General features: G+C 43.7%; 1 protein-coding gene across 1 annotated transcript in view; it reads right to left on the bottom strand.

Annotated features, from left to right (window-relative positions):
- The window catches only part of PDLIM4 (PDZ and LIM domain 4), a 66,478-nt gene that overhangs the window by 20,217 nt on the left and 20,312 nt on the right, over positions 1-25,949 (bottom strand). Inside the window, exon 3 of the mRNA XM_067304816.1 lies at positions 16,477-16,561. Within this exon, the coding sequence (XP_067160917.1) occupies positions 16,477-16,561 (85 nt within the window). The remainder of the gene's footprint in view (positions 1-16,476; positions 16,562-25,949) is intronic.

Genomic DNA, 25,949 nt, shown 5'->3' on the forward strand with positions numbered 1-25,949 from the left:
ATAAACTCCGATGAGGTACATTAAGTTGGCTATTGTGCCTGAGCTACCGGATTCCTTTCCCACCGACCCCGTACGCTAACAGCCAGAAGCTGTCAATTTTACATGTGCTAAGGAGTACCTTACTGTATGAAGAGTCTCAAGCACAGTCTCAGGTGCCACAGTTTATTAAGATATGAAAAAAGAGCAACGGAACTGGTCCTGTCTGCCACGAATGCCTGGCTCCTGCTACCACCACACAGGGCAGCCTGAAGAGCACTAAAGCAACTTTCTTCTGAAGGAAACAGCCTATACTGCTGATCAGTCGAAATGTTAAGGGCATTCATAAATCTCACAGGGGAAAAAGTTCATGAGATTTGCACAGCAAACGTGGAAAAAAAATAGGCTGCTCTGCCCAAAATAAGACTGATATATTGAGTCTGAGTCTTTACTGGAAAGAGGAATAGCTCTTTGACTTCCTTAATGAAAACCTTTTCTCTTGCAACAGTTGTTGGCATAAAGGGACATGTTTTGAATCGGTGACCCTTCCAGCCACAGGCCATTCCAAGTTTGCACAGCTGGCTTTGCAGCGGCAATAGAAATATTTTCTTCTCAGGTAGATGCTCGTTTAGCTCAAGTAGCTAATGCAAACAAAAGAGGGAATTAAATGCAAGAACAAAATGCTACTGGCACTGCATGCTAGATAAGAGTCCATCACATATGGAAGGCATTTGTTTACAAGAATATTTAGTTATTAATAAAGTCAGTCCTGATTTTTCTAATGAAGGATAGCATATAAAGGAACTTGCATGGCTCCTTTCAGATGTGTATTTAAGGGCTTCTGAAATAAGACGTACAAGAAAGACTGCAAGAAAGCCGCCAATGCAGGAAATCAGAGCTTCCGCTGTCTCCACATGCCACTTCTCTCCTGATAGAGAAAACACTCCTTCACCTTATATCCATTTACCACTTGCAGAATATGGAGTGCCCACAGCTACACCTGAGAGCTATACAGAGCAAAAGATAAGAGTTAAGGCTAGTACATGGTATAAGAGTCCACTAACAAAAATATACTGTAGCTCATAGTAGCTAGCTAAATAATCTGGCAGTCTCCTCAAAACAGGAATTCTGTGATGGAAGGAAAACAATATTTTCAGAATATGGCATTTCCTTCTTTACTTAAGAGAAAGATGCTTAATGATGACAAATTGTTTGAAATTATTCTTGGGAACTGATCAAAGAGCCAGAAATGATGAGAGCTCTTCTCCCCTCCTTTTACACACACACACACACAGTTCCTGGCAAGTCACTCTGTTCCATGCCTGCTTAGTAACAAATCTTTTTTCCCCTCTATCGGGTGAAGATGTTTCATTTAGCTACAGCATGATGCCCAGACACAAGCAGCAAAGTAACAAGCACAATTAGCAAAGTAATGAAGATCAAATGCTTTTCAAAGGACATGCTTCCAATTTCAGGAAACATATAGGAGAGCATTAAAAGAGGCACGTGGAAGATCTCAATGGAAATACAAACGTGTTTTGTGGCTTCACTATCTATAGTTAAAGTACACTCTAGGGAAAGAATAAGAAGGTATGCTTTGCCTACTCATTAAAGTCATGCTGCTGACTCCACTGATATAGTTGAACTGGGATACTTTAGTTTCCTCAGGCTTTTTAAATCAAATCTATAAAATAAGAGAAGACTAAGAAATTAAATGCTTCTATCAAGCTAATCATTGCTAATAGAAATGTTCTCATAACTAGGAAAATATGCAGCCAACCAAGAACTTTGGAAAGGTTTTGAAAATTCATCCTGGTCCCCCTCACTTTCTTTGGGAGAGAGTTTGTCCTCTTTTGCAACCATATTTTTGTAACAAACAGCATAAATATGCTAAGATTTCTCTAAAATATGTCAAGGAAAGCATGAGATTTAGCCTGCCTGCTTAATAGGAGTAATGTTGTCATACAAAATTGGGAAGACCTTAAGTCATGGGTCCATGCCTAAGCCCTTCTCTTGGCCAGCAGAACTGCTATGCCCTCACTCTTTTGGACACTGTTGGTAGCAGGAATTCCTACTCATGCTCTTCACAGCTGTATTTTGCAGACCCCCAAGAGCTAATTGCCTTTTGCACTCAGAGAGTATATTCTGTATGAGACATAATTTCTTAATAGTTCTGGGAACTCATAGTTGTATTCTGATATCCACTTTGGTTAAATACATCCAACTGGAACTTACTGCCTTCCAAAAGTTTCACTATTTTGCTGCCTCCAGTTCTGTTACTCCCAAACTTACTCAGTTTTTCTCTTTTTAAAGGAGGGTTTTCTTTTTTGGATATCCTGCAAAATGACCTGTTTGTCCTTCCAGCTGCATCCAACTAGGAATCTCCAGCTTTGCAGAGGCAAGGGTTTTAGACACCGCTTTACAGAGTAAAAGACTTAACATTCTGATCCAAAGCATTTACCATTCATTCAGTTCACAGTGTTTTAGATCAGGCCTTTAAAAGGCCAGAAGTACAAACAAAATAATGAATCTAATTTTACGGGCTATCAGACAGAGATTAAAGTTGAAGATGTCTAATTAGAGAGGCCAATGTTAGATCCTAAAACATCCATGCAAGCACTTAAATCCATGGCCTGATTTGGAGTTTTGAGCAACTGCAGCTTCTGCACGTCCAAGAAACCTTCATCTTGCGCAGGCTCCACGAGTCGCTGAGAGTCTAACGCACCTCAGGAATCAATCTGTGAGCTCCCAACCCCCAGATACGCTGCAGAAATCACAGTGCGCTTATGTGGCTACAGGGAAAGATTTGCAAGGACACAGAGAACAGCATTTTCATTTCCTACTGAAACAGGCACCTAGCTGCCCCTAGAAGCCTGCTGCAAGATGTTTATTTTTCTAAGCCAAGGGGGGCCCGGTTCTGCTCTCAGTTATAAACACACATGCATCAGCCTTAAACAGAGCTGAAGGTCATTAACAGTCTGACTCAGCTGAAAACAGTGCTGTTTGATGAACTTCAGATCCACTGTCTTAAAAACAGAGCGTTAAGAGTGTCGGCTAGACATTTGCTGTCAGACTGCTGAAACAGGGACAGCAGTGTTATTTGCACATCATGAGCCAAAAGCACCATTTAGCCTCAGGGTCACCTTCAAGAGATACCTCCTGGGAACACATTCGCACCAGTCCTCCATATACAGCAGAACAAGCCTGTGAGTGCTCGAGCTCTTCACTAGCAGCTTGATTTTTCTCTCTTTCCAAGCTGGGGTAATTGAGCTCAGATGTGATCCACAGAAAGACAGCAAGCATTTCTCTGACCCAGGCTCTGCAATATACAGCTAAAAGATGTGTCCCTGGCATCAGTTTCTCAATTGTGTATCATGGATGAGAGGGTGAAGCTAATTCTCTGTGGAACCAGGATAAGGTACTAAAAGAAATGCTGATCACAGTGCCTGCAGGTACATGCCTACACGCACGCACACGGAGTATTAAGTGATACTACACAGCTACAACCACAATAGCTCATAGCTGTCGTGATTAGCACTGTAACACCATAAGGATAAAAGAAGCAGATGTCCCACTGCATGTGAAAAAGGTACGGTTACCTCTTCAGCCTCCAGGAAAGCATGCCTTGAGGGAGACCCTTTATGGGGACGGCTCATACAGCACTGAAGTGGAGCTCGGGATAGCTGGCTCTATTCCCAGTGATATCCTGGCTATAGAGAAAACCCAAACAAATTCAGCTAAGGCCGACCCGCTCCTTAGAAAGGCTTTAGATCTAAGACACAGCCTGAGATGGATCAGGTAGTCCTGACCCTTCCCCAGGAAAGGAAGAGGATTCATTAGATGCTTTCCAAGCCCTTTCCAGAGCTTTGTTTCCACCGTGCCTCTGCACTGTCGACTGCAGGCAGACGCAGGCGAGCAGTGCCCAAGCTCACCGGCAATGGAAGGGAATCCGTGACTGCCTCCGGGCAGGGAGAAGCACGGGAAGAAAGGCTTGAACTGCAGCAGAGTTGGCTCTGCACCGTGCCGGGCCACCATGGGAGCTGAAGAACAGATGTAGTGCAACACGTACCGCAAAGCAGCTCCGGACGAGTGCAGGGCTGAGCTGCAGGCAGGGCTACAGCCAGTGCCTGAAGGCAAATAAGACTGATAAGGGGCTAAAACTGGGGCTAGGTAACCTGTGCCATGGGAAAACCAGCTACAGCCCCCCGATACCAGGAAACACCAAGGTTGGTGATGCTCCCTAAGGCACCAGTGAAAGAACCACCAGGCTTGTTGCAGAGGAGAAGAACCACCATCCACTGTTGCAGATCCCTCCTGGGCTGGCTACGCTGGCTTCTTGGGATCTTCACGCCAGCCTCTGGCACACTGCAGCAGTGCTGGACCAGAGAATCTGCCTCAGTAACCATACACGTGGGAAGATCCGCTCAGCACAAACCCCACATAGTTCCTGCAAAGCTGAAAAACAGTTGGAGACCCAACTCCACCACGCCTGCTGTCCAACAACGGAAACCCTCACAGACAGCCTGGCTGTATCCTCCCGTTTCTCTTATCGGTGCTTTACACAGCTGCTACCTGTGGCTCTGGACATTGGGAAACAATGTAATAGGTCAGAACTGGCAGAAAGAGAAAGAGGCACGGCCAATTATTTTTTAAAACAAAGGTACAATTTCTCCACGTGGCTGGCTTCTCTTCTGAACCAGAGGGTACAGTCAAACTTTGATGACCCAGTTCTGATCTCTCCTGGCAGAGGATGTTTTGTTGATGAAATTCTACTGGCTTCATGGCTACAATTCCTCTTTCATGCAAATTTGACAAGCAATCAAATTTGAAGACATGCACTAGCATATCCTGACACCCTCAAGACTGAAATTCAAGCCCGGCACAGAAAGCAGGCATGTAATATAACAATCCCTTCCTCAAACTGGTTTGAGAGTCCTGGAAATGGAAATTTGATTATTAATCCACAACGGCGGTATGGGATGGACAGCCTTGTTTTCACTTTAATGCAAATAACAGTTTTGCATTGTGGCCAGTTTCCACAGGAACTGGATCGATTCTCCAGCTCTTTCCATTAAGTACAACTGCTTTTCTCTAACCCCTCTGTCTCACAAAAGTCATTCTTATCGATTTAAGGAGCTCAAAACAAAGCAGAGTGAATAAAGTAGCTGAAGCAGTGCAAGAAGAGAAGCTTTGTAGGTGGGACACAGGAGCTCGCTTCCAAGGGAAAGGGGGACACAGTGGACTGAAGGGCCTACGCTGAACACACAGACTGTGCCCAACATGCTGCCCTGCGCTCAGGAACGTGTCCCAGCTCCATCTCCCACCTCCTCCGCAGCCACTCGCAGCTGCCAGCAGGAGCTCTGGGCACCGGCTGAATGCCGAGCTTGTTTCTAATAGCTGGACAGCTTCTCTTAAGTTCATGGAAAAAAATATTATTTCGGTATTACATTCTGCAATTTCTGCTAAAACTCCTGCAAGCCACAAGAAAAAGCATTATATGAAAGTCTTCACTGTTTCTGTATCAGGGAGCAGGGCTGAGGCCGAGCCTCACGGTCTCGCTGTCAAATGCAAATTTCCTACCACAAAACCTCATTTCCACAGATAAAATATGCCTGCATTTACATAAAGCAGCCTCGCTTTATTTTTCCCAAGTAACTAAATAAATGAGTCCAGACGCTGGGGTTTGCAGTAAAATACCAACTGCCCTTAGAAGCGGCAACCCAGGGGCCGGTTTCGCCCTCCTGCCCGGGCGACCTTCACCTGCCGCAGACAGCGAGGCCGCGCAGCAAAGGCTGTGCCTTACTACACGAGCGAACTCAGATTAGAAGTGAAACACTGGTCAGGCAAAAGCTAAGCTATTTGCTATCAGAGCTAAAGGATGCATCATTTTCGACAGGATTAGAGCAACCTTCAAGAGAGTCATCTGAAACGTATTTACATGGAAAGTTTCTAAACCATTTGTAAGGGATGGGCCCACATGGAAAGATGTTGGGAACTTCCTAACTTTCAGTATTGTTCAGAGGGCAGGAGGAGGAGGAGGATACCTACACCCTTTTCTAAGGGTGCTCTGATGGGAGGAAACTCTGCTATTCAAAGTGAGATGCTATTAAAAAAAGTGCTATTTTATGGTAGGCTAGGAAAATAATTCCAGTTTATATACACACATGCACCTGCTCTGCATTATATAACATACAGTTCTGAAGAACAGTACATATCTAACCCAGAAACAATCTCTCACAATTAAAAAAGTGCTATTTTGCTACTTAGCCATAATAAAGAACATTAACACAGTGAAAGTCAGAGCACAGCGAAACTACTGGTCAATCTTGATCATGTATTCTAGAAAAGAAAATCCTCTCATACCCTCATTTTGTAAACCATTTGGTAAAACAAACAGAAAACTCATGCACTGACAGTTACAGATGTAATAGCTCGCAACCGAGCGTTAACACCGTATCAGCTTCATCTCACCCTTCCTCGCTTTGTAGAACACCTATCGCACTATTGATACCCGAAATCCAAAGCAACGAAGCAAAGTTACCCAAGAAAGGCAAGAATGATTAAAATGTGTTTCCATTTATCTTGCCTGTTTCAATGCAGAGGTCATGCTTTTAATATCAACGGTGCAAGGATGCGTTTAACAAGCAGACAGAGGAGGCCTTTGTGCAAATGTATCTGTTCTGTCAATGCTTTTATAAAAGCAAGATAACCGGGGATCATATGCTCTGTTGAACTGGAAGGCATAGGATAAATTTGCTACATTTTTAAAAAACCAAACCTCTGCACACAAAGCTCTTCAGACAAAGCTCTTTTTCACAGGCACCATAAAAACATTTCGACATAAAAGTAACTACTGCATTGCAATTACACAATAAACTGTGGTAAGGCTCAGGCTATGCCTAAATATTTTCCCTCTCATATTCCCAAGACAACTTCAGACCCAAGTAATTTCATATGTAAGCAGAACAAACATTCTGGTGAAGACTAGGCAAAGAGGCCTAAGAATAAAAGAAAATTTAAGTATCACATAAACACTATTTAATTTTTACCTGTATGAGAAGACTTAGCTGTCATTACCAGGAAACAAATACCAATGAAACTTCAAGGTGTTTTTGCACAACAGTAACACTGGAGAGCAAAGGCAGACGATCCTCTAATGAGCTGAGGCAGAGGAAGCAACAAGATCCAAACTACCACCCGGCCAGGCCCACTAGAAACTTGCTGCCGACAGAAACTGTGCTGGAAGCCCCTCCACCAGCACCAGGTCCTCAGCCGAGCCGAGTTGGCCTCCGGCTTCAAGTGAAATTCCCCGACTTCCAGCAGCAGCAGCGCTACACTAGAGAGGATTTTATTGCTACTTCAGAAACTTTCAGAGCCCCATAGTCGCACTTTTCTAACTCAGCAGCAGGCAACTATAACGCAAGAGAACATTTCTCCATCCAGGCAATTAGCCTTACGCTCATGCCAGCTTTCAACCTCAAGCTACTTATGCCAAGAACTGCACATTTTGCAAGCGCTGTTCAGCTTGTTTGATCAACCTCCCTATGAGCATGTGAAAAAGCCCACACCAGAGAAAAGATCTGCCCCCCAACCCCCCCAAAAGTATCTAACCTGGCCTCCTGTCGCCTCCCCTGCTAAGGGAGCAGTTCATGGCTCCCATTTCAGCATCACCTGACTGACCCATCATGGGTCAGCTTAACGAAGACGCTTTTATCTCCTGGTTTTAGTGCACAGATGCATTTTTATTTTCATGTGATACAGAAAATTGTCTGCTGACCTCCAATCATAGGCCTTCAGTTGTACCCACCTTCCAAAGTTAGTCACTTATTCCTCACCCACCCTTTATCACTCTTCACAAAGGGGGGAGAAGATGGTGGCAAGGGGGGGGGAAATTATTTTGCTCCCATTCAATCACCTTTTCTTCACTATCTGGTGTTTTACTTAAAGTACAAACCTGGTGAGTTTGAGACTAACACTGACAGTTCCATGATTTCTTGTTTTTTATTTTATTGTCCTTCTCCTTTACTACTACCGAGGGGAACTGCTGAACGACATTCAGGTGTTACTGTACCACGCTGTCCGGTTCTCTTTGCATAACCGCTACCAGCAGCTACGGACACAAAGAAGAATCACTGGCAACAAGTAAAGCTTCAGGCTGCCAAAATATCACGGTTAAAACCAGAAGATGTTTACTTCATCAGCATGGCTTACCTGAAGGTCTCTTTCGGTAAAGTTAGGGCAAGCTACCTATGAAAACACAACAGAAGCAACAGGATAATATTTGGGGTTTTGTTTTGAAATGGCCCAACCTCTAGCTTGTATTCATTATGAGAGAAGTCAAAAACATGCCTCAGGCTCTCCTGCTAATAAACAAGTCCTGGCAACGCCTCGGGATGACATCCAAGTCATCTGCTGCAAGAGAACACAGTCGGGAGGCAGCCTCTGCAGCTATGCATGTGCCACTCGGCCAGGGCTCGCTCTCCACACCCAATTTGCCATTTATCCACCTTAAAACAGGGCTTCCGCAGCTGCTGGCCTGGCCCTGTCCCAGTCCCTTTTGCTCTGGTCTCGGGTGGGGGGAGGACTCTGTGCCTGTGCCAATTCGCTGTTTGCGAGCAGTCTGGGAGACCCCCAGCAGAATTCCCCCGTGCACCGAGCTCTTCCGAAACAGCATCCCGCAAAAGCGTCATCTCACACGCTCACCCCCAGAAGGTCAAAATATTTGCATCTGGGAGTCCGGACAAATTATGTTGTGTTAGTAGGCAAGCTTCTGTTCAAGCAGTCTTCCAAATGATTCAATGTTTCGTAACAGCAGCTGGTGATGCCCACGGCTTTTCATGCAAATATTTCCCCTGTGGAAAAGTCCCAGGATCTCACTGTGTTCAGTATTATTTACCTAACATACTGGTTGCTCAGTAACACATAAATACATTGAAATGATAACAAACAACTGCAAAGAGCAATTCATTCATTTTAAGTGAGCAACGAGGAAAAATAAAATGGAAGTTATTTTTCCCCTGTGGATTTGACTGATAAGAAGAGAGACACTAAAATACACATGTGCTTTCACAAAACATACTGCATTTCTAAACACTCAGGTACACAGTTCTTACCTGTGTTAAGAATGTCATAACTGAGATTGATGTTATCAAGTAAAATAATGGCATATGTCTGTGCTAGCTCTTTATCCAATGGCATTTTCTATTTTGTCCTCAATCAACTCACATTCTTACCATTTTAGTACAGGTCCTACGAGAGCAAACTGTTTAACTTTGCTGGACAGAAGAAAATGCCATTTGGAAGTTTCCATTCCAAGTTTTTCCTTTATCCTTAAATTGTTCTTTTTTCCTCTCATATATACTAGGATTACTGAAGCTTGCTTGATAAAGATGCTGATTTATAAGAGAGGTACGTAAGAGGGTTTTACCTAAAAGGTTACAGCTCTTACAGCTGCAGGAGTTCAACACATTACCAGGGTATGGTGAAAATTCCTTTGCTTTCAAATGATTCAACATTACATCAGAGGAAAAAAACCCAAGTGCATATCAACCTGTGCGTAACCTCTTCACCCGGCAAATTAGATCAGCTCATTTTGGTTGTGTTTAAAGCTATGATATTTGAATATGAAATGCTGCCTAAATAACTCTAGTTCATGGTTGACTTGAATTACAGTGGCTGTCAGGATTCAGCATGTTTCTACTATTAAATCAGTCCTCAGACAACAGGCTGGGAGTTCCCATGCGACTGGGAATCTAGCACCGTGCCAGGGCATTATCTCATCCTTTGTTTTCCCAAAAGTATGAAACGGACATTTTCCCCCTTCCTTCTGCCATGAGATTCACTAAATTATGCTTGAGCTCCAAGGAAGCAAGGGTTTGTTTCATGTGATAGCTTGCACTTCTGATGAAGTTTTTCCCATAAGCAGATATCACCCAAATCTGCATTTTTTTTCAATGAAGGAAGGAAGGTCACCTTAAGAAAGGAAATTCCATCTCTTCAGCAGGCAGGGCTTTAACCCCTGATTTATAAAAATAAGTATGGTCTATGCTATCAAGTCTTTCGCAAATAGTTATTTGGAAGCTTTCTGCACAACATCAACCCATTAAGATTTTTAAGCAATCCTCTAAGCTGATTAATCAAACGAAAAGCAATTCAACCTCAGTAAGAAAGAAATGTAATGAAAAAAATCTACAGAGACAAAAAAACAAATATGAGAATATTTAAAACATTTTAAAGCTATACTAGTGCTTTAAAGTATCAGTAAAGACTGTTTGTGCTGTCACACAGTAGAAACAGTTCAGTCTCATGGCTTTTTTACACTACAAAAAAGCTAATCACTAAAACAGCCTTCACTATGTGGAACTATTTAAGCCACACTACATCATTAATTACACTGGTATGTGCCCAGAGCTGCCTATCTCTGAAGTTTGAGTTTACGATCCCTCCATTACGTGGGCTATCATTTTGCACGTACAGAGGAATAGTAGCAATGTCGATTCAATCTGGGGCTCATATTCACAGTGTCAGGCTAAACCACAAAGCCCTCGCAGGTCTTGGACAAGACTGATCCCCGATGGGAGTAAAGCGACACAAGAGATCCGCTCTCCTGAATGAGCCAGGTGTTCCTTAGCGGGCCGTTCCCACATTGCGCAAGTCTCAGTCTAGCTACAGCTATGTATCACCTATGGAAATCCTATCCTATATGGGAACGCAGAGCTTCTCTTTACGTGGAAACCTGAGCACTGGTAAAGAGCAGCAGAGACAAAGTCTGGATAAGAGAAAGTTTAAGAAAGAAGAGTTTTGAAGCCAACAGAAAACAACTATTGCAAGAAAAACAGGACTGGACAACAAAGTAAAAGCCTACTGTGCAAAATTTTAAGCCACAGTCTCTTAGAAAACCAAATATAACTGCATTTCATTTATTTGCGTGAATGTGACAGCAGTCTGGCTAACAGAAATCTAACAATGCTTCTGCAGCTCAAAAACATCACAGCTTGGCTAAAACAGCTTATTTTATGAATATCATCTATTGCAGCAAACAGTAATGCAGAAAATGCAACCTGGTAACTGATGCTCAGGTAGTCAGTGCTACCCTTTCAGCGAGCACAACGCTATTCTGGCAACAACAGACTTGAGCCCTTCTAATGACAGTACTTTAAGGAAGCATCTCCAGGTACCTTTACACGGTCCCTTAGCCAGGGTTAAGCATGGCATGCGATTTCTTGCATTACCTAGTTCAAGCTGCTTCAACAGTTACAGCAGATGCAAGTTCACCCCAGTTGCTCCTGTCCCCTGCAACTCGGTTAATTTTTTCCCGTGCGGCAAGCTCCATGCCTTGCACTTGATAGTACTCAGGGCACAAACTAACAGGAGTATTTGCGGACTGAGAATTTGGTGTTAAGCACAAAATAACACATTATAGAAGATATTTAAGTGATAAGCAGGAAAATGCTGCCTTCTGTGGAAAGACTGGGTTTTATTCTCCATTGTTCAAAGCTTACATCTAAATCAGGGCTTGGAAAGCAACTACTCATGAGTCACAGCGTGAGAGAGATCAAGGCGGGCAGGCCTGGGACCAAGAGCATCCTCCAGGTTCAACAACCACCCACTGTCCTTGCCCCCTCTGGGGAGAATGACATCAGCCATATTCTGCAAATTCTGCAGCGCTTTTATGACTTTCTCACTGGGACCTGGGTGACTAACCATCTTTTAGAAGTGCCTCTCCCTCTCTAGATGCTATCAGATAGCCACAGACAGGCGAGAGAAATCCCAGCCTTTCACCTAGGTCAGTTGATTATCCCCCAGTGCCCAGGTTTTTGAGGATTTGCATCCTATTCCAAACTCAGCTATATGCTGCCAATTTAATTTTTGCTGCAATTATTCTCACATCCAGACATTTGAATCTACTGTCAATTAGCAAGGACAGAGTTCGACCTCACAGTCTGAAACATCAGTTTCTAATCTCCCCTGTGCCAGTAAGCTGTCAATTTTAACAGTGTGAGAGTGGTCAAGAAAACAAACATCCTATTCTTTTATTAGCACCATATGGCTGTATTTTGACTAGACACTAGCGCTACAAGAAACTAAATACAGTGGAATTTCCAGAAACTAATCTCTTTGTTTCATGCAATGCTGCCGGCATTTCCCACTTGCACCATCTGCTAGAGAAGGGCCAGCGTTGCACATGCCCGCAGCGACGGTACAAACGGGGCAAACGGCAAAGCTAGGCTGGCGACTCAAACCGGCAGGCAGCGAGGTCAGGTTGAGTGATGGCAGTAAGGACTTGCACAACAGCACTACCGCTACTTGAAGAGCACAAAGCCACCTCTGCAAGGTGCCTGCCCAGCACGAGGACCATTCACAATCTGGTTTGTGACAAACACGTAGCCCCTCATTAAGTTATAAGTTGGAAGGCCACTGAATTTGAGTCCCTCTCTACAGATCCTCACTATTAAATATAGACTTGTATGCTATAACTAGCTAATAACCAACTAATCTTTTTTTAAAAAACAGACATTTCATTGATGTAGCTCACTAGTATTTTGATTAATAGCATTTCTGCTAATTATAAGCAACAAGCTACCTCTTAACTTCTGGGTTCTTCAGTTTTGATGACAGTTATTCCCTGCAGTCATGGGATTAATCAATGAAGTTTTAATGAGGATCGATTACTTCCTTGGTGTCTCTGACCATTTTTTTCAGAAAAGCTAAGCTGACAAAACATCATAGAATAATAATTAATAATAAAGATCTCTCCCATCATCCTGTTTTTAGCTGCCAAGCTCTCTTGCACAAAAGGTGAGAATAACTGCAAACCTCATTGCCTTCAAGACAGAGAGATGTTACCAAAATAATAAAAATGTGATTATGGGGCATGTGCTTTCCTACAGTCACAAGCAAAGAGAAGTAACTGCATGGGTTTAGTCATTCTGCTTATGTTCACACATCTTGGGGCAGAGGCACTCTAGCACCAATGGAGATAAAAGACTAAGAAATTCTGTTTTTCTCTCCACTATTTTTTTTAAAACACCTTTTTTTAACCTGACTACAATTACAGTTGGTAGAAGGCAAAATACTTTCAAGATACCTTTGCACAGGACAACGTATTGCACAGGACAACGTAAAAGTTGAGAGTAAAACCTTGGAGGAAGGAAATACACGTGTTCCACGTTACTGGAAAGGCCACTTGGGGTAAAAATCTCAAAGCCTTTTCAAGGATAGCCCCAAATCCATTTCTGTGATTCACAGGCTGGCTTCCAGCAGAATTTTCCCCCCTTGTGTTTCAAAGCAGATTACTTTTTTCCAGATGCTAGGAAGTGCACCTAAAGGCTACACATTCTGAGCCAAACTGTTACTTTATAATGAATCTTTTCTTTCTTGTAATCTAATAAGTGCCTTTGCTACAGGGACCGAATTTTAACATTTTAACACAACGTAGGACAGCCACAGGTCTTACAGCAGCACCCCTCCCAAGCACCAGAGGGGACTCCAGCCACGACCACCACCTCGCCCCGAGGGGAGCAGGCGGCCGGCTGCAAGGGTCTGCATTCCTGGGCGCCTATGACCACCCCCAGCGTTGTACAACTCGGAGGACGTCTGCGAAAAACCAGGGATTAGGACAACCGCTGGCACGTGTCCCCAGCAGCTAGCGAGCACACACCAGTATCAGCCCGTTATTCTGAAATCGGAACCACGCCTCATATCACAGTCTGTTTTGGGAAGGCAGAGAGTTAACATACGCATCTAGGGAGCCCCTGCGGCAAGAATACTCCAACGCTACATGGGGCACCTCGTTCACCTCCTTTCTGGGGGACGCAGAAGGCCATTAAGCAAGAGGATGTAGGAAACAGCATTTTCTGCCTGGTTAAGGGCAGTACTTAGTTCACAGAAATCGAAAAGGGAGAGGGAGAGCAGGAACCTGCTCTTTTTACCTGTTTATTCCTGTTCCCCTTTTAATGCCTTGCAACAAATGTGTCTCTTTACTTGCTGAGTATTTTACAGATGTAGACATATTTAGTGTAGGTCTGGATACAGGAAAATATATTCCTACCCCATCATTATACACCATGTAACTGTCTAATTTTTAAAAGGATCCATATGTAACATATATTAATAGTACGATTCAAATCCAATCTGCTTTAAACCTCAGAAATGTTGTGTCTGGCAGCGAAACTGCTGCACATTTGTTCTTTATTTAATATTATTCAAAGTTTTGGGCACATCAAAGTCTATTAAAAAAAATCTGTCAGAAAAGACTGCCATAATTGATTAATGAAGCAAACACGGCCAGAATTCAAAGCCAAAGTATATAGATCACTCTGCATTTTCAATTAGCGCAGAAAAGACAAGCAGATCTGTGAGTCTCTTGTGTCTAATAACAGGACTGTGATTTGCCGATACTGCTGCTCTGCAAGTTAAACGACTACAGCGCTAAAGGCAGCTCTCACCTCTATTTGCTGCCTGTTTTCATGAACTGTGTGGGAACGCAAAATATCCAAGAACTCCATTGATCGACCTGTCACGTTTGGCTGCGATGACCAACAGACTCAAGAGAGCATAACTATACTGATCAGTTCTTTGTAGTTTTTATAACATCTTACTCCAGTCCTCCCGGCAGCCACGCTCATCATTTGGTAACTTTTCGGTTCTCAGCACCATTTCCTCATTCTTCACTGAGGGGAAGCAAAACGAACACTGTTCCTCCTACCATCGTACCTGCTTCTTCCACCTTTGTAACTTTTACATTAATTCTGGACTGAACTGGCCACGGACCAAAGGCGGGCTGAGGGGGGACCCATGGCAGGATGCTTAAAAGCTAGGTCTAGAAGTGAGTAGCAGAGCTAAGCCAACAGCATCTGTACAGGGGTACTTTGTGAGCACTGGAGAAAACAAAAGGCTTCTAGAAATAGCCTAAAACAGAAACCACCTTATCACAGACAGAAACCATGTGAGCAATGCTTGAAAACTCAGCGTCTGCACAACAGTGAACACGTTCCTGTGTTCCTGCAGTAACTGCAGCAGGGAGTGGCCCGTCTTGTTTGTGGCTTGGAGTTTTTTTGTTAATCTGATGTACTTTTGCCTTCTGAAGCGTGCAGGCAGGCAGCTCCAGTGTCTCCATTGCTGCTGGTGGAAGGGTTTGCCCAACCACAGCAGTGGGAACAGGGTCAGGTCTCATCAGCTGTCACTCCTGCGGGCCCCTGTGAAAGCTGGCAGCACGCGTGTCAACCCAGCTCTGATCCAGAGGGGCGACATCACAGGAGCTTCCCTTCTGGCTCGTCTCCTCCTGTTCTCCTCCTCATTCCCCAAATACCTCTACAGCAGACATCACAGGCCAGGACACTCAAAATCCCCAACAGTCTGATAACACAGAGATGCAGAAAAGGAAGGAGTGAGAAAAAAAATGTTCCTTTTCACTTTGAGGAGCCAAAGGAGAATTAAGAGTAACCTCTGAATTTGCTAAGAGACTATTAGTCAGAGATGGACATGAAAGATGGAGATTTATTCACAACAGTGCTGTCATACTGACCCTTAGAAACCTTGAGGTGAGGGGCTAGGAGATACAGGAAGGTGCAGCAGACCGAAGACGTAAGATACTGGCAGGAGGGCTCTAGGGAAAAGAGCTGAAGATAAAGGGAAGAGACAAGCTGTAAAACAGAGAGAGGAAGAGAAAGGAGTAAGACAGAAAAGAAGCAAAGGCATTAAAAAAAATACCCCCCACACCACTGCAACATAAAATGAATCACCACCACAGGATTAGAAGGGTGTGGTGACCTCTGGAAAGAGAAGAGAGACTGAGGGCAGGTCTCCCGAGGCAGGTGCAAACAGACCGTGGACTTGCCGTGCTCCAAGCAGGCCAGACCTTAGGCGGTGCCAGTCAGGTCTCCTAAGAGCTCCATCAACACTGACCACAGGCTCGTTCACCTGCCCCTCAGGAGGGTCTACCAGTATAACGCTTAATGCTGAGCCCTAGCTAACAGCGTTGGGCAGCTTCCTCATGCCAACTGCCTCAGGACAGTTTCAGTCACTGCAAGCTGGCACATGCTGGCACTGATGTCCTCTCTCTGTCCCAGTTTTCTGTTTCCACTCCCATGCTGCCATTTCTTCCTTCGTACCGTCATAAGCATTCATGTAGGTAAGCAGCAAGCTGAGCCAGGCAAAATCGAACTTGGGTGGAGCAGGATTAAAGAGATGGGTTTAAATCCAGATCAGTTCTCTGGTCTAATTCACCACAAGAATATTTGTGTCAGCAAAGAGGTCCAGGCCTTAAAATGAGCATGAAAATGCAAAGCCCAAGGAAAGCAGAGCAAGACCTGCACAGAAAAGTCACTCTTTACAAAAGTCTAATAAACATAAAGTTTTAAACCACCACAATAGACATTGTTTAACCTTTGCAAGGACTGTGGGCACAGGAGAGTGCTTTCCAGGTTTTAGATATGGATCTCCTCCCCCCAGAAAACTGAGCTGCAAGAAAATCTATACGCAAAATTGCTGCTCCCATACCTGCAGTTCTGGCTCTATATTGATGCGGTAGGCTTGGGCCTTTCCATCTTCTAGGACAGGAGATGACCAGGTCTTCCCTTCAGCTCTATAATGGGAAATTAAAGAAATTTAAATGGAGTTTACTTGAAAAGAGAAAACCTCGTTCTTTTTTTCCTTCCAAAAAACATATTCTCTGGCAGGAACTATAAACTGGAACACAGAAGGATTTATAAAAATGCCTTTCAGCAAGAGGGCTTATGCCACCCCGCACAAGTCAGTCTTGACCCTTTCAACACAGGTGCCGGATAGGGCAGGCACTGAGATAATTTCTATTCACAAATGTATCTTCGGTCCTGCCAAGCAGGAACAGGATGCTGCCACTGCCCAAAGTTTCTGTGCGCCTGAGCACTTTTTTCCACAGAGGTGTCTCAATGTACAGTTGGGATTAGATCACTAACATATGTCTGTTCTATTCAGCACTTAGGGCACGTAGGATCTGCTTCTCCCGTTTGCTGCTTTTGTCAGGCCTGCCCTTTGATTTCCAACAAAGGGAGGGAATTGCAGGGGCCTATGCAAGGTCTAATAGACATATACACAGGCATCTCTGGATACAGAGATCTAGAATTTTATCAGAGCTACTGAGAAAGTCTTGGCAACCTGGGAATAAACTTATGTGACTTAGGCCGAGGCTCAGCATCACCTACCCTTCCTCCTTGCTGAGCCCGTGGAGCCTAGAGAACCTGCAACAGATCAAATGCTATGCAGAGCAGAGCAGTGCATTTGTCAACAAAAAGGCGAGATCATTTTACCTTTGCGAGCACAAGAGCTATTCCCGCATGGAAAAACAACCTTCCACTCTCCCATTGCATGCTGCTGTCTCTGAATGCTCAAAACAGTGCATTTCTAAAAACAAAAGGGCTTTTCCTCCACAAAAGAGCATACTAGAAAACTGAAAATATCTCAAAACGAGGGCAGCAGCCCTCTGAGCTTTGCGCTCCTCTAGTCCTGGAGTCAGGAAAAGTTTGTTCTGTTCCTGGTAAAAACAAAAGCAATCTCAGGATTGCTTTGAGCTCTGCCTACCTGCTCCCTGCATCCTCTGCTTCCTGGGGGCTGCAACAGAACAGAGACCACCGGAGTTCAGCCTTCATTTGGGAGGCAGTGCCCGGCCAGGAAAGCTTGCAGAGGACATGCCCTTCTGCCAGAGGGGTGGCCATCACTCAAAGACTTTTTTTTGGCTCACTCATTTCAATTGGAGGGGATCTCTGCTGTTTCTCTACTGCATTGAGGTAGAAGAGTGAAATCAAAAGCTCAAAACACAGAACACAAGTTATTCTGTTTAATCTCAGAACCTATGTGCATGCCACTTAAGGAAAATACAATGAGTTCTTGTTCTACCAGGTATAGATCACTTGTCATGGCCAAGGATCTCTTCTTTGGACTCTGGCCCCTGCCACATACCATATTCAACTTTGGTTTAATTATCTGCAGACTCCAAGAGTTTGGAGAAGGAAGGAGAAGGGGGAGGGAAGAAGAGGAGCATGGTTTTAACCCAGGAATCTCTGATGTGAATTTTTACCTCTAGTATTTTGCATTTAAGGCAGTCAACGCATAAACCTTTACAAATTAGGGTCTGATCCAAAACCCATTAAAACTAAAGACTCCCACTGGGTTTAATGCACTTTGGACCTTGAAGATTTGCGCTTCTATTTTTCCAAATCACTATTTGCTACTGCAATTGTAGCTTTTCAATGACAATTGTTGATTTTTCAACATAGAAGAACTCGTTTTTCATAGCTAGATATCTTGTTCTGATACACTATCTTTACTATAATTATTTGATTTTTGACTAGGGCCCTACTTTTCAAATTTGCCTTTCAAGCTATTTTTTTTAAATCAGGACAAAGGAAACTGATCTTCCCAGAAACAGCACCATTCCTAACAAATCTAACTCGATTTTTGCCCTGATCTAGTGCCGTATATATTGCTTCCACATTAAGAATTTCATCTGGAGGTCCAGAACATTGAAAATGCCTAATTACATTGGCAGAGATCATTGCTATTATTTCTGTACTTTTTCCTCTCGCACTGAATTAGCCTGATGTTTGTTCACACTGTTGATGAGAGTCAGACAGCTATGACGTTCTCGTTCTGATCCACTCTGGAGACCACGTGTCAAATACAGTTTAAAAGAATCCCTAAAGATTTCAATTTACCAGCAAATCAGAAAGATTCTTAAAACGTTTTTGATTCTAGAAGATTAAAATGAGCAACAGTAAATTCCCTCTGCATTAAGCTACAGCATTCAGTCATCAGTAATAGCCAACACTTTCAAGTTAAAGTTTCCCAGTTTGCCATTCCCTAACAAAGATCACACTGTCTGTGCCAGAAGACAGCTAGACTTGTTTTCCAAAATTATAGATTTCTTCCTACTTTATGAAAGACACAGTCAGATTTTTAGCCAAGTTTGCATGTAGAATCCCATTCATAGTTAGTGCTTTTAATGATTAAACTCAAAGGCCTTCTTTCAATAGCAATTCTTCAGACCTCCCAAAAGCTTTCATTTCAGTACAAGCAAAATGCAGCCTTTTACTGCTTCCACCAAATCACAGTACGGAACGGCCTGAACAGAGCCAGGCCGACCTCAGCTACATAGCTTCCAGCTGAACTACTCTAAAATTAAACATACAGCAGAATTTAGGTTCTATTTTGCACTTTTATAAGACATCCTGCAAAGCAGAGGGGGACCAGGGAAAACAATAGCCTTACCAAAGAGAAATCAATCAACACCACCTGAAGTTTGATGAGCACACATGCTTAGGCAAAGAGACTGCCTCATCTCCCCAAAGCAGCCAAATACAAGGCAGGTGGAAGTAATTAAGAGGTCCTCTGCCCAAGAGGGGGAGTATATGGGCAGTCCTGGCAGAAGAGCTGATGTTTGAAATTCACCCCCCAATTTATACACTGCAGTAACTCCGGCATGTGTCCACAGCCCTGGCAAGACGAGCAGATGGAGGGGTCTGCTGCGGTCCCCCCAAGAGAGGGGGCTGACTGAGCCCTGGAGCCGCAGGGAAGACCGCTGGGGCCAGCATGGCCACCCCACGCTTCCCCAGAAGCAGCCTCATGCCTACTGACATAAGCATGTCTGTGTTTAGGCAACAGCAGAAGATGATCCCATTTTCCTAACATAACAGGCAAGAAATCACACATCACACTTGAGTATTCCAGGTAGTTTAATTTACGCCTCAAGGATGGCGAAAGTGTTTTCAGATGTGTTGTATTATGTTGTAGGGAATTAGAGTCAGCTATGTGGAAATCATTACCTTGCATTAACAATGCTCTACTTCATTTTAATGGCTGCTGCTAGGACAATACTAAGAAAATAACCTTACCTGGGTTAGTGCCAGGCCTTCAACATGTGGCTTTTAGGAACAGACCCATTAAGAGGACTTAATTAAAAATTTAAAGAAAATAGCAGACGCCTTTTATCCCACAATTTGTTTTCTAAAAGATTCAACATCATTTTCAAAAGATTACTTGCATATGGGCATGTATTTTCCCAAATTGTTTTTTCACCTGGTAATAATCTGGAAGTCTTGCTTTCTACATTTATAGAGCTACTTTTAAGTTGCAAGAATTCCTGGGTCTTATTGAATTTCTAATTTCTCCATCCCCTCATAAACTAACATTCAGTATTTGGGCAAAACACCAGACTGAACCTGGGCCGCCGCCATCTGCGATTGTACAGCAGAACAGGTGTGTGCGGGACAACAGCTGTGCAAAGCACCAAGGAACAACCACGTCACTGTGTTTCACCCTGACCTGTCCAGTCTCTTCTAGGGGTGGTGGCTTTAGCTTACTGCCCATCCCCTGAAGACTCTCCACCCCAATGACATTACAACTAAGGCAGTGATTGAAAAGGTGATCTTTATTACTCTGATAGGGACACTGGCCTTCCAGGACCGAACCAAGTCTAGAAAGCAGCTACAGCTAATGTTCATAATTCCCCAGGATTATGAACTTCAGAGTAGTAACTAGAAGGTGTTGGGTCTGTCCCTACATCATTAGCAACACTTTCAGCTGCTTTACAACAGAGTTAAGGCTTTGTATAACCAGGTGGACAGACAACATGCTGAACTAACCTCAGCTGAATGCCCTGATGCATCAGGCTCAGTTGGGGTACACTAAGGAGTAGCTGCAGGATTTCTTGTCCCTTCACTCTTCTCAGCTAAAACTGCTCTTCTGTATCTGGGCTCTGGAAAGCTGAAGGGTTTTTTCTGTGTTAGTCCTTGAGGAGTTCCAAAGGGGAAGCTGTGATTCACTCTTTCAGTTGTACTTTTACTGGAAACTTGAGAACATCACACATTGTAATGCTTCCCATATTCCAGCAATATTGCTGCATTGCTTACAACAAACGTACACACAACCTCAGCCTCATGGGAGGCTTGATGAAAACAGGCACAGAACTGGGGGAGCAACTTGAAAGGAAATCGGCTGCATGAAGGTCCGGGGGCCTTTGGGACTACATTTCCAGGATATTCATTACTGGGCCTTCTCTTACTGAAAACTTAAGCTTCCAGAGAAATGTCATCCCTGTGAAAAGAAGCTGTTTAAATACAAGAACTTTGTAAGCAAATTCTCCAGACAGACCAAGTGGAGCTTTAATGGTGGATTGGTGTGCGGTGGCCCTCTGCAAACTGCTTGTGTAACTAATGGAAGCAAGATTCGGTTATGGATCTCTATGCAAGATGCGACTTGCAGTTGGGAGCAAATACAAATACCGTTCTGCACTTGGGGCTGCCGCTTTCCCTGTTCAGTCTCAAGCAGACGTGACTGAATCTGATCTGCACTGCAGGCAAAACATGGCATGTCATTGCCATCCGTAAAGGAATCTGGGGATTTCTGGGGATTTCCTGACTTAAACACACTTGCTTCTTCCATTCCCAGAGCTGTACAGAGCAAAACAGAGCCCACCCCACCTTCCCAGAGCTGGGCAGGGGTTTACTCAGCTCCTAGCCAAAAAGGAGAGTTACCATCTCTGAAATAAGTTCCCAACAAGGTGCTCTTAACACAAATACTTTTCTATCTATAAGAATACTCAATTTAAGAGGAAAAAAGAATAAAAATTAATAATGCAAGTAGTACATCTGTACCCATTTTCTCCTACTTACACTGTGAATCCTGCACAGCAGAGCCCGTTTTGCAGTCGTGCACCTAGCCGCCCCGGTCATGGATGAAGGCCCAGCGGTGCCACTCCTGTGGTATGCACACCACAGTAAGAGGCACGGAACAGGATTTATTTCGGACAGAAAGAACCACAAAGCCGAGTCTTTGACAACTTCTGCTTTGATAACCACAGGCAGGGAACAAGCACACTGCGTTCTTCCCTCCCAAGAGCAATGAGAACGACACGCAACAAAAACTCTTCCAGAAGTTTTAGGGCTTGTGCTGTCAGCTCCTTTAGCAGGAGCCAGGTGTGCTCGCACGGCAATATTGGGGTTCTTAGCTCTACCTGGGCTGGAGAGATGCTTTCCAGTATCCAGCCAGCCCCGGGCACAGCAAAGAACCCCAGTACTACTACCAAAGGAAAGGCCTGCAATTAGATGGGCTCGGGAAGAAAGGGATCAAAATTATTATTTTTTTAATCAAGCTCTCAAAGCATGTGAAATCCTCTCCGCACATTATAGAAATATGAACATGTTATTAACAGGAGACAAGAGGGGGGAAAAAAGCACACTTCTTTCCTTATATGGAATTTCTTCACATGTATAACTCAGAAACAACTGCATGAGGTGAAGAATCCTGAACGAGGTTTACTGCACGATCTTTATCCACACATTTACATTATTTAAAAATCTGAAATCCCTAGCCTCCAGTCAAATAAACAGATTGTGATTAAATACCAGGATTTTCACAACGTGTTTCTCCAAGTAATAATTCACAGGGGTGCTTAATATCAGGAATCTTCTTTAAACAGCTGTTGTATAGCTGCCATTTACTTTCCTTGCACACATCAGTAAGAGAAATGAGGCAGATATCATGCTACCTCGGCTTGGAACTCAGATACGAAGACAACACCGGAACACACCAGCTGATTTATAATCACAGCATCCTAAACCGTCCTGCTAAATCTTCATTAGCACTATCAATTACTTTCTCCCACATAAACCAAGCGACATGCACTGCTGCTAGCTGCTCGTACTAAGCCCCCTTGAACTCCTGCCCTTGCATTTCAAAGCCAATAACCATGACCCGAATGCCTACCCCTTTTTATAGGAATGCCTAGGTAATTCCTCACACATTACATCAGTAACCACATGAGCATCAGTTACATAAATTGACTTCTTTCATGAGCAGATGAGGATTTTCCTCTGCTCCATTTCTGAACAGTAAGGCTACTGTATTACTTTGCTTTCCACAGTACTTGTGTTCAAAAAGGGCCCTGCACATCAAAGGGCAGAACTCTGCCCGATGAAGTCAGTAACAAATCGCCCATTAACTGCAACAGGGACTGAAGTAGATCCAATAAAGGCATTACAGAACTGTGGTGAGAAGAAAGTGGGAGAGATCCAGTCCAAGAGCACTTGAAGTCCTTGATAAAGGTGAAAGTAGAGATGGAAAAAACCATACTTTAATACAGACTAAGTGGGGCCAGCTGCAGACGCAGTGTTGAGAACACCCTGGACAACAGGGACTCTTGCAGGGGTCACAGAAAAGCCTCAACACACAAGACAGCAGCAACATCCCCTTCACAACGCAGTCTTCCCAACCAACACAGGCTTGGGGCACTATCCAACTGCTTCGGGCAGGATGCAGCATAACCTCACATACTCCCAGCTGGCAGATGGCAAAAAGCTTCAGAGAAAACTTTCTGGCTCACCTTCCTTCTCTGGCACAGATAGGCAGGTCTGGACAATGCTGCCAAGGACTTTCCAGTGGTGTGTGTTAACAGGAACAGCTTAAGTGATACCACAAGTTCTCCTGTCCAGCGCCTGAGGTCATTTGTGCACTCAACACTCTTCTCAAGCAAAAATTTTCAGGAAAGCACAGCTCCAATCTAATTTTATGGTTGCTTTTATTTGAGGCATGACCAGATTTGAAATAACAAGTCTTCCCTAACAACCAGGGCTGCAGCACAGCCACAAGAGATGTTAATATTTAAAGGAATTGGAAAGGCTTTATTTAAAAAAAAATACACAGTAATATGTGAGCAAGAACAGGGCAAGCTGCACTGTTATTCTGGTTATCTTTGGGTCCCAGGTATATTGCGTGCATTAGCCTGAATGCCAGCTACCTTCCAGGACAAGAAAGGGTTGATCATGAGAAGGAAGAGACTGATTTTAATGTGCAAGTACATGCTCATGTGAAAATATGTGACTGCAAAGAATTCAGACCTGATCTATCAAGTCTGCAATTATTTTATTGTTAATCCTTTGTTACTGTTACAAAACAAAGCAGCTTTTCATATCTAAGACGACGACCATTTGGAGAACAGAACTCCCAGGCTCTGCTGGCCTTTTTTTTTTTTAATTTTAAATCATTGTCTGTTTTGCTACCAGTGCCCTCCAGACATTGTCTCCTTCACCTTCACAAAAATTACATGAAAGATCAGATGCAAACAGCTGCTCTGAGCTCTGCATTTCTTTTGCACTTGTTAAGAGTCATGTTCTTACTGCTGTATACCCAGAGATGTCACCTATAGGTGCTGAAAGCTCTTACTGACTCTTAGAGTTCAGCTTCAAGCATTTGATGTTCTGTAGAAGGGCATACAACCCACTTAATTTAAAGCAGCCTCATTTTCTGAGCACTTGTTCGATTTTCATTCTTGTGAAAAACCCCTCAACACCTCTTGACAGGAAACCATCCATTCACGTGCTTACCTTCGGAAGTGCCCACTGAAATTAGCACTCAACTTTTGGTGACCAGGAGGCAGCTGATCAGTTCATATTTTGGGGCATAGTTGAGGCAATTTAAGCACCTTTAAGAGATCACAATGCCAGATGTGACATTGCTTGCTGGTTATGGCAGTGAAGTTGACTTCACAACCAGTCCAGCAAAACAAGAGCGGTCCAAGGAGAGAAACAAATGTTTCTCCAGTTTCCCAGGAGTTACGTGCTGGAATTTTCATGCAACTACTCCAAATACACTAGGAAATAATGCAGTTCCTTTCTGCCAACACAGCTTTGCTTTTTGCACCTTGGATCTTTTCTGTTGCCTCATAACTTAGTTTCTCTGGGGGTCATGCTGCCATGGATCCCACAATGACCAACTCCTTCCAAAATACAGTGCGGCTTCCCGCACAGAAACCATGTCGAATGCACTTCCCAACAGCTGGCACGTCTCCTTGGCTCGCACAGCCATTACGCCGAATGCTCCGAATGCCTGGCTTCCATTATGTTGTTTGGAAATTAGAGGTTTGTATTTGATCAGAAACTCTCAAACTTTTTTTCTTTCTGTCTGCCTGACTACAAAACAGGTTCTGCCACTCAGTTGGGTAAGAGAGGAAACTATTATCAAACCCACTGTAACAGTTCTACCGACAGAGCGTTTGAATGACAGACACGCAGGCCTATTCCCAGCGCATCCACACAGCCAGGCCTCGCTACTGCCGACCGCTGCATCATGGCAGAAGTCTCACTTCAGTTATTTCCTCCCAAATATAGTGGAGGAATGCTGTCTGTACCGCACAGGAAAAAAGTTTTAAGCACTTATGTTTTATTCTATGAATAAATAGCCAGTCATTCTGGTTGTTTGCCCACCAGTGTCCATGTATTTTACACAGACTAATCTGATACATGGGATAATCAACATCTCCTCCCGTCAAATTCAATGGAGTTGATTTGGTTGATCAACAACACCTCCAAAAAACCAGACAGTTCATGTAAGGATATCCAGGTCTTAATCTGCACCACTTTTCGACTGCACAGTAATTCTCCTTTTCTGTTTTTTCCTTTTGAGTTATTCACCCACTCTGATTTTCCTACTGAACTTTCTAGTCAAAGGGCATTTAATGAATACAGTTGGAAAACAAAAATAATCTTGTTATGTATCTCAGTAATACATAATGTCAAGAGTTTGTTGAGAAAGGGTACAGAATGGAAAACCCCCGAATAGAAACAAAAGAACGAAAGCTCTTTGCCGAGGGCCGTTGGCCTCCTATCCATCCAGCAGCATGCTTGGGGAGGGATCTGTATGGAGCCTCATTTGGTAAAACATAATTAACACCAGATCCTGCAAGTCTTCTGTAAAGGCTCACAACAAATAAGCCCATTATTTCAAACATATTTCACAGACAAACCACACTTATTTTTAAATAATGCTCTCTTGTTGAGTTGCAAAATGCATTGTATCAAAAAAGGCATACACCAAGGACACTACGTGGAAAAAAGCCATCCGACTGACAAGTAGGGAGCAGCCGTCGCTCTGCACAGACGAGCTCTTCCAGAGTCCGGCTCGCTAGCCGATTTTACAGAGGTGAGCAGCAGCTATTAGCAACT

The sequence above is a fragment of the Apteryx mantelli genome, chromosome 14 (assembly GCF_036417845.1).
Source record: "Apteryx mantelli isolate bAptMan1 chromosome 14, bAptMan1.hap1, whole genome shotgun sequence".
NCBI lineage: Eukaryota > Metazoa > Chordata > Aves > Apterygiformes > Apterygidae > Apteryx > Apteryx mantelli.